Source organism: Scaptodrosophila lebanonensis, unplaced genomic scaffold (genome assembly GCF_003285725.1).
Source record: "Scaptodrosophila lebanonensis strain 11010-0011.00,11010-0021.00 unplaced genomic scaffold, SlebRS2 tig00000072-arrow-pilon, whole genome shotgun sequence".
In the NCBI taxonomy this organism is placed as follows: domain Eukaryota; kingdom Metazoa; phylum Arthropoda; class Insecta; order Diptera; family Drosophilidae; genus Scaptodrosophila; species Scaptodrosophila lebanonensis.
The window spans coordinates 1304111-1312749 of NW_022060558.1; the positions used below are offsets into that span (position 1 = coordinate 1304111).

The following is an 8639-nucleotide window of genomic DNA, read 5'->3' on the forward strand; positions in this document are numbered from 1 at the left end:
AGCTCGATACATTGAATGCGGAAATGTGTTACTTCGAATGCTTAACGACGACTGGTACCGCGTGCAGTTGAATCGTTGTCATTACGTCGGTCTGCTACTCATTTGTCAAAATGTGTAATCAAGATTCAGATTGTATTAATTATAATCAAACAATATGTGTATAATTATAGGACATAGCGCTTTGCCTTTAATGCCTGTCCAATTCAGTTTTATTTCGAGTTGAAATCATAAATGTTGGACATAGGCAATGAAAGCACGGATATTCTGGACGCCTTCAATGCCCATCTGCAAGTCTCGGCTAGAGTTGAAACTGTGTTTTATTACAATCCCGTGCAATTGCCATGTTGGAGTGTGGAGCTGCTCCAACGTCAGGCTCTGCATGCGGCCATTCTAGTATGGAATACGGTCAACTCGATTAACCTAAGATTTAGTCAGAGCAGAAACATGTTGGTACTGGCCTGTTTGCCAGAGGAACCCACAGAGGCCAAGTCGTTACTTGACCTCCTTGCTCGCCACCTATATCATATGCGACAAGTGAAAGTGTTAGTGGAGTTGAGCAGTCCAGACGGTACGTGTGGTGGCGGCAGTGAGGAGTATATAGGAAGTCTTTTGAAGCAATGTTTCCAACTAAGCATGCTGAATGTGGCACTTATGTGCGGCAACTTCATTAAAACCCTTCTTTACTATACGTATGAAGCATATCCCGTATTTGAAGTGCAAGTTCAAGGGTTTAAGCCATTTGAAGAGGGACCATTGATGTATCCAGACAAGCAAGTCAATATGCATCACCATCCCATCTACTCCATGCCTGATCAGGCCGAGCCGTACACCATAGTTTATGATGAAAATGGTAGGAGTCGTGTCATCGGACTTATCTGGTATATCCTGGAGGAGTTCGCTCAATATCATAATGCCACGCTGCGTTGGTTTGAGACCCCCATATCAGGCAAGCTACCCAATCAAGTACTATTGGGGGACCTCGTCGACAACGGATCCTTGGATATGTCTGCTTCGGCTACCTTCATGGGCTGGGGACGGTACTATGGGCTGACCTATCCGATGACTATCAGTAGCTGGTGCATTATGTTGCCCTTGGAGCGGCATGTTAGTGTTTGTGAAGCTCTGGTCAAGGCGTTCCAGCTGGAATCGTATATGATGCTGTTGGGACTCTATGCTCTGTACGTGGGGTTGCCAGTTATTGTGACTTATCTTTGCCCTAATCGGTCTTGGGCTCTTGATAATGTAGCTATCTCGTTTTATCGTCTCATTGCACTCTGCCTCGGAATCCAACTTGTGGCCTTCTATGAGGCTCGGGTGCAGTCGTTTCTTATCCATCCACTGCGTAAAAATCTTATAGCCACCTTAAGCGATTTGGAGAACTCTCAGGTGCGCATCTGGGGCGTTCGCTCCGAATTCTACTTGTATGAAGATGAGCTGCGCATCAAGTTTGCAAGAGTGTTCCGATTGACAGACCAAGGCCTTGAGCTGGTGAGGATGCGCAATACTCTGAACACCTCTTATGGCTACACTATAACGTCTAACAAGTGGCCCCTGTATGACGCCCTCCAGCGTGGTTTCCATCGGCCGATCTTTCGTTACCTGCGAAGTATTTGCGTACAGAGTCTCTGTCTATTCTCCATGCTGATACAGGAAAATTCGGTGTACTACCATAAGCTGAACCATTTCATATCAAAGCTTCGACAGGCCGGCTTTATTTCATATTGGATAGAAAACAGTTTCTACGATATGGTGCGTGGAGGCAAAATGCGAAGGCAGGACTTAAGTGAAGTGCATGTGGTGGTGCCCTTGACTCCAGAAGATATTGCTCCAGTTCTTGGCGTTTACGCAATGGGCTTACTTCTAAGTATGTGCACATTTCTTTTGGAAAATGCGGCGTACTACGCATGTGCATTTGTATATGGACATATCTAAGCGATATCTTGTAATTAAAGTACGTAGTCACCTAATAAAAATAACCAAGCTCTCTTATGATTAGACGGCGTTTCTGGAGGAATTGAGTTTTACTCCCAAACTGATTAATAGGTTTGTTGTCATGTGGAACTAACTAACTTCGTAACTAATGCAACCGGGTGTGTGTAGCATAGAGTTGAGCCAAAGCAGCAACAACAACTTATGTGTGTTACATAAATTCGCATTTAACTTGTATACCCTTTTAACCTTTGGGTTCAGGGTATAAAAGGGGTTTGTGCAAGGTATGTAACAAGCAGAAGGAAAAATCTCCGACCCCATTAATTGGAAAAGCGGGACTCATCCAGTCCCGCGCGGGACATTTAATTTTGATTTAAAATTCGGACGTCTGGCAACGCTGATATGTACATATGTTTTTATTTTTTGATGCAGGTGCTATCTATTCTCATATGCATGTACATACTTATACATACATATAAAATACTAAGTGTATGTATTCAATTGTATAGTTCAACACTTATCCATATGTGTTTTTATACCCTGTCCCCAAATGGTAAAAGGGTATACTAGTTTAGTGCGAATGTATGTAACACACAGAAGCAGACGTGGCAGACACCACAAAGTATATATATTATTGATCAGTATGACAAGGCAAGTCGATATATCCATGTCCGTATGTCCGTCCGTCCATCTGTAGGTATGAGCGCAAGAATCTCAGGAGGTACAAGAGCTAGAATAACCAAACTGGGTATCGAGGTTCCGCTAAGTCCTAGGCAGGTCAAATTTATTTTATTGCTGCTTTGGTTCAACTTTGTGCTGCATATATACACGCATATAAACCCACATAGACACGTGATGTAAATGTGTGCTGTAAAACTGTACACAAACATGTCTTCTATGTATGTATTTAATAAATTTTCTTTATTAATTTAATTAATTATTTCAATTTTTTTTAATAATTTAATTTATTTAATATATTTTTTTTAAATTTCCTTTTTTTGGAGATTACAGGCTATTTTAATGACGGGGTTGCTCGACTGTAGCGTTCTCTCTTGTTATACTCTGTACATGAAATGTACAGAAGTATATTAGGTTTGCGGGAGCTGAAAAATGTAACAGGCAGAAGGAGGCGTGGCAGACCCCACAAAGTATATATATTCTTGATCAGCATGACGAGACGAGTCGATCTAGCTCTGTCTGTCTGTCTGTCTGTCCGTCTGTCCGTCTGTCAATCTGTCAGTCTGTCCGTCCGTATGAACACCTGGATCTCAGAGACTATAAGAGATAGAGACACCAAATTTTGCACAAAGATGCGTTATGTGTGTATTCTATACGAGTTTGTTTTATTTTTTTTATTCCCCCCCCCCCCCCCCCCCTCCCCTAATTCTCCCCTATGGGGGTTTTCCCAATTTTCCATTCGTATAATCGCCTATATCTCGGAGACTATAAGACTATATATAAAAGCTAGGAACATCAAATTTTAGTCCCAGATGCCTTACGTGAATACGCAGAAAATGTATATTTTGGAATTTTCCTCCCTCCCCCCTCTCCCCCGCAAATGGGATTTTCTCTAACTCCCGTAATTCTTGGAATTTCGAACTAAAATTTTGCAAATACCCCCAGTTAGTAATTATATGTCCGTATGCCAAGTTTCATCATGATAGACCGATTTAACAAGAAGTTATAGCCATAAATATATTTGCTGCTGCAGCGCTGCTCAAGCGCTGCCCAAGCGCTTCCCGCGGCTGTTGTTGATGTTGCTGTTTGGTTGACTGCTAACATGTTTACACAGACACGAATTGATGCGCATAGTCATTCATACACTCACACAGACGCAATTGCTATGTAAATGTGCAATTATACACCATTTACGTGAGTTCGAATACCGAGAAAGGTAAAATCGATCAAAATTTTTTTTTTAATTTTCTTATTCTTTCTTTTTTATTTTCTATAATTATTGTAAACATATGTACAGAGTATTTCAAAGTCGGGACACCCGACATTAGCTTTTTTACTTGTTTTATATTAACATCATAGTATACTTGGTAAAATAAAACAATTCATTTCTCTTCACAAATATTTAAAGTACACAAACATTTATATATAATTGTCAGTATTTAGAAAAATTACATAATCATCAAATTGAAATGTGTTGCATAGTCCCATATTTCTGCTGTGCCAGCTGCAATGCCAGTCTACGTATTGGATGTATTTTCTATGCCGTTTGGTCAATTGTTTGGAAAATACTTCTAGCTTTGAGGTCATACATGGATGCCAGTAAGTACTTAGTTGGCTGCAAGCTTATAACCTTTTGAATAGCGCTCAATCTAAAATATATTTTATTTATTTAAGCCACTCCTTATGATAATCAAGCAGAGGGAGCTGGCATTTTTAAGACTTGGGAGTCGATTAGTTATGCATCGATATTCTTGAGCTTGATTCTTCTGGCAGGCCCTATTTGTTTGTTACTTGGCATGAAGATGGTGAATTCATGTATTTTGGTAGGAGCAGATAAACTAATCATTTATCTGTGATTTTCAGAACAATAAAGCACTGGTCGTTGTATCTATAGTAATCACATATCTGACGGTGGTACTGTACATTTTTAGTATACTTTTCCTACCTTTAATTGGTAAGTACATTTTATAGATATATAGTATAATACTATAATAATCTACATTGAAATATTTTTCAGCCTTCGAAATTTACATGATTATTGTGCAGTATTCATATTTAAAAACCGAAATGTAGAGCAGTTGAAACCATCTTGAGATCTAGTGATTACAAACTAAGGAATTGTAAAGAGCCGACCTATTTGTTAAAAGTCCACCAAACACAGACAGATCTAGGACACAAAATCTGGCAAAGGTAGAAAGCGTTAAAAACCAAAATGATGTTCGCAAAAAAATATGCTCAGAGTATTTTTTAGGGTAAATGTAGTTTTTCATTGACTAATCTATTATTGGAAGTACTGAGTAACCTGAGTAACTGAGTACTAACCAGCTATCTATTCCAGACCCTACTCCGTATGATGATCTCAAACTGCAACTATGCCAGACGTTACCTTTATCAATAACGCTTCCGCACTTATCCTTCCTACACATGTTAGACTTAGTGTCTACCATATCTGATCCTACGCCAACTACTCTCGTTACTAGACCCGCCGCATCGCTCAATACTACAGCTATTGGCCCTACAGATACGGATTTTATTTTTACTGTGGGATCCACTTCTGCTAGATTGGGAGCGTCCAATCAATGGTAAGTAGATGCATTTAAGGAGCATTTAATGCGAATCGTTTACATTATTCATACTAAAAATTTCTCAGGATTCCAAAATGTATATGCCCCATTTGAAGTAGACAATTCGCTTGGTATAAGTTCGAAACAAATAGCTGGCATGGCCGCCGATATGGACAGAAGAAGCAATGCCAAGTTTACAAGCCATTTAACCAGTATAGTCCGATCCGCTTTCAAAAAGAAATAGACATTACAATAGACATAACAAAAATATGCTTAAAGTAATTATAAAAATTTGAAAAAATTAAGAAAACTAAAAAAAGAAAACAATTTTTAATCGTTGAAGAGGGAGGGGGATGGAGGAAATTTCTGAAACACTCATTCACATAATGAATAATCTTGAACTAAAATTTGGTGCCCCTATTACATTGTTCACCTCCCGCAAACCTAATATAACATTTATCATTTCATGTGCAGAGTATAACAATTAAAATGGGAACACAAAAGGATCGTCTTCAAATCTAATACAATGATGGCATTTTTGTCATTTAAAGTGACACAATATTTCGAGAATGATTCTGAAGAAACAGCACCCTGTGCAGGAATAACATTTTGAACTATTTGGGCTAAATGAGGTATGTTTAAGGTAGTTTTTTTTATAGATGCCATTGTCACAATCGAACCAAATTCAAATGGGACAATACGGGAAGCATCAGCGTTCAAATACAAAAAGAATCATCAAAACCGGTTCACCCAGTCGAATATTCTGAGGTAACAAATAATTATTACAAAAAGGAAAAAAAAGTGATATATTTCTCAATTTTTATACCATACAGGCTATTTAAGAGTTTAGCCTGCTCGACTTTAGCATTTCTTTCTTGTTTTTTTAAGTCGGTTAAAAAGGGCTTACCTCACTGTCGTTAATTATTATTTCTCGATAATGAGTTGTTTTAATTTAGTAAGGGAACAAATATTTCCATCAGTGTGTAGTATGTTCATCTCTTTTTGTGACCTAAATCGATAACCAAAATGGGGGTTAGTCCATTTTATTTGCGTGCCACATATAATATACATTACGTCAGAGAGTTGCTCCTCATACAGAGAGCCTTATCATAATACAAATAGATATAACTATGTAATTAGTACACAATTAACGCAGGCAGCTACGACTTTAACATATGTCCAGTCAATCCAATCCTTCAGTAAAGGATTGAGGGAAGTGCGCAGATGTTGGATTTACGAAATTATACCACGGACGTTTCGGAGCCATTCAGTGACTATTTGAAATGGTCGGCAAGAGCACAAATCATTTTCTACTACAATCCTGGAAGCTTAAACTGTTGGAGTGTGGAGCTATTGAGGCGTCAAGCGCTGCATGTGGCTATTTTGATATGGAATACCACAAGATTCATCAATTTGAGATGGAGCCAGAGCAGAAATATGCTTGTACTGGCTTGCCTGCCAGCGGAACCGAAACGGGCACAGACATTATTAGAAATGCTGGCCCATTCCCTACAACACGTGAGGGAAGTCAAGGTGCTGATAGAACTGAGCCACACAGAGCTTACCTGTGGTGGTGATAACGACGTAAACATTGATGCACTCCTGCAGCACAGCTTCCAGCTAAGCATGCTCAATGTAGTGCTCATATGCAGCAGCTTCGTCAAAACCCTCCTCTACTATGGCTATGAGGGCTATCCCAAGTTCAAGCTGCAAGTCCGTCAGTTCCAGCCATATAAAGAAACAACATCTATATATCCTGACAAGTTGCTCAACATGCACCACCACCCCATCTACAGCATGCCAGATCAGGCAGAGCCATATACAATTGTCTATGAGCACCAAGGGAAAGTTCGCGTCATTGGCATGCTGTGGTATATTCTGGAGGAATTCGCCCATTATCACAATGCCACGCTGCGTTGGCTTGAAAGGCCTATACCAGGCAATCCTCCAAATCAGGTGCTGTTGGGCGATCTCATTAGGAATGGATCCTTAGATATTACTGCCTCAGCCAGTTTCTTGGACTGGGGCAGTTATTATTACATGACCTATCCGATGGCTGTTAGTAGTTGGTGCATTATGACTCCTCTGGAGCGTCACGTAAGCGCCCGCGACGCAATCATCAAAGCATTTAAGCTGGAGTCCTATATAATGTTGCTCGGCTTTTATGCCCTGTACGTAGGCTTGCCGCCTATCATGATGTGTATCCGACGCCAAAGATCATGGCCTCTCGACAATGTTGCCTCCTCATTCTATCGACTGATTGCGCTCTGCCTTGCAATCCAACTCTTGGCCTTTTACGAAGCTCGCGTGCAGACGTTCCTTATCCACCCATTGCGCCAAAATCATATTACAACCTTCAATGATCTAGAGAGCTCTCAAGTGCGCATCTGGAGCTATCGCTATGAGTTCTACAGATACGATTTTGAACTGCGCATCAAGTTCGGCACCGTGTTTAGACTGACAGACTTGGGCTCCGAGCTGGTGAAGATGCGGAATGCTCTGAACACCTCCTATGCCTACACCATCACCTCAAATAAATGGCCCATGTGTGACGGTCTCCAGAGGGGCTTCCGCAGGCCGCTCTTCCATTATTCCAACGACGTTTGCATACAGTCTCTGTGCTTGTTCGCGATGATGATAAGAAATAATTCTGTCTTCTATGACAGGTTCAATCATTTTTTGACGAAGCTACGTCAAGCCGGTTTCATATCGCATTGGATAAAGAATAGTTTCTTCGATATGGTGTAATAACATACGTACTTTTTATTATGAGTTTTTATTAATTATTTATTAACTTTTATGACACTCAATCTTAAAACTTGAACTTATACTGATTTCTTACATTTTTTTTAAAATGAACTTAGCTAAGGCCTCGTAGCTGCGCTGCCAGAGACGCCGGCAGCGGAGCGGCCGCATTATGTATTTTACTTATGTATTTGTACTCAGCGCTGTTGGCAGCGAGAGCGCGAGGGAGAATGTTATGTGCACTTGAGGTGGCTGACACTAGTTGCACTGACGCTGCACTTATGTCGCCCAATGCATGTGCGATCATATTACATCGCGTCCGAATTATGCTTGGCTTTTTGAATTAATTTATTCACTGCAATAAAGTGTTACAGTGTATGTTCTTAAGAGTGCACTGCGTACAGTGTGTACTCCTTATGTATGCACACTACATCTCCCTCCTTTTGAAAAATAACGTAATATTATGAAGTTATTTTCTAAATTATTTATCTATTAATTTCATGTATATCTAGTTATGAAATATGTTTATATCTTTATGATTCGTTTCTTATTAATCTATTTGTTTTGTTTGTTTAATAATGTTTTTAAAGGGAAAATTGATATATGTATGTATATACTTATTTGTATGTATAAATTTTGTTTTTTTTTTTTTTATCTTATTTTTATTTTATTTTATTATTTTTTTTTTTATATGTATATGTATATATATATATTTTTTTCTTT

General features: G+C 39.4%; 2 protein-coding genes and 1 long non-coding RNA gene across 4 annotated transcripts; all 3 read left to right on the forward strand.

Annotated features, from left to right (window-relative positions):
* The first annotated feature begins 231 nt into the window (after positions 1 to 231).
* On the forward strand, positions 232 to 1932 carry LOC115625395. The gene has a single exon (XM_030520434.1). The coding sequence runs from the start codon at positions 232 to 234 to the stop codon at positions 1930 to 1932; it is 1701 nt and encodes a 566-aa protein (XP_030376294.1).
* Positions 1933 to 4044: 2112 nt separating this feature from the next.
* On the forward strand, positions 4045 to 5489 carry LOC115625516. 2 transcript variants are annotated; one of them, XR_003995526.1, is made up of 6 exons: positions 4045 to 4206; positions 4282 to 4412; positions 4471 to 4561; positions 4625 to 4859; positions 4946 to 5189; positions 5258 to 5489. It is a non-coding gene; the product is annotated as an uncharacterized LOC115625516 (long non-coding RNA). The 2 variants fall into 2 exon arrangements; XR_003995527.1 differs by having other exon boundaries at positions 4625 to 4797.
* A 1119-nt stretch (positions 5490 to 6608) lies between these two features.
* On the forward strand, positions 6609 to 7919 carry LOC115625396. Its single transcript, XM_030520435.1, has one exon. It carries the CDS (start codon positions 6609 to 6611, stop codon positions 7917 to 7919), a length of 1311 nt encoding a protein of 436 aa, XP_030376295.1.
* Positions 7920 to 8639: the final 720 nt, after the last annotated feature.

Excerpts from the sequence above, each read along its gene's own strand:
- LOC115625395 (XM_030520434.1), top strand. The coding sequence starts at position 232 with ATGTTGGACATAGGCAATGAAAGCACGGATATTCTGGACGCCTTCAAT.
- LOC115625396 (XM_030520435.1), top strand. The coding sequence starts at position 6,609 with ATGCTTGTACTGGCTTGCCTGCCAGCGGAACCGAAACGGGCACAGACA.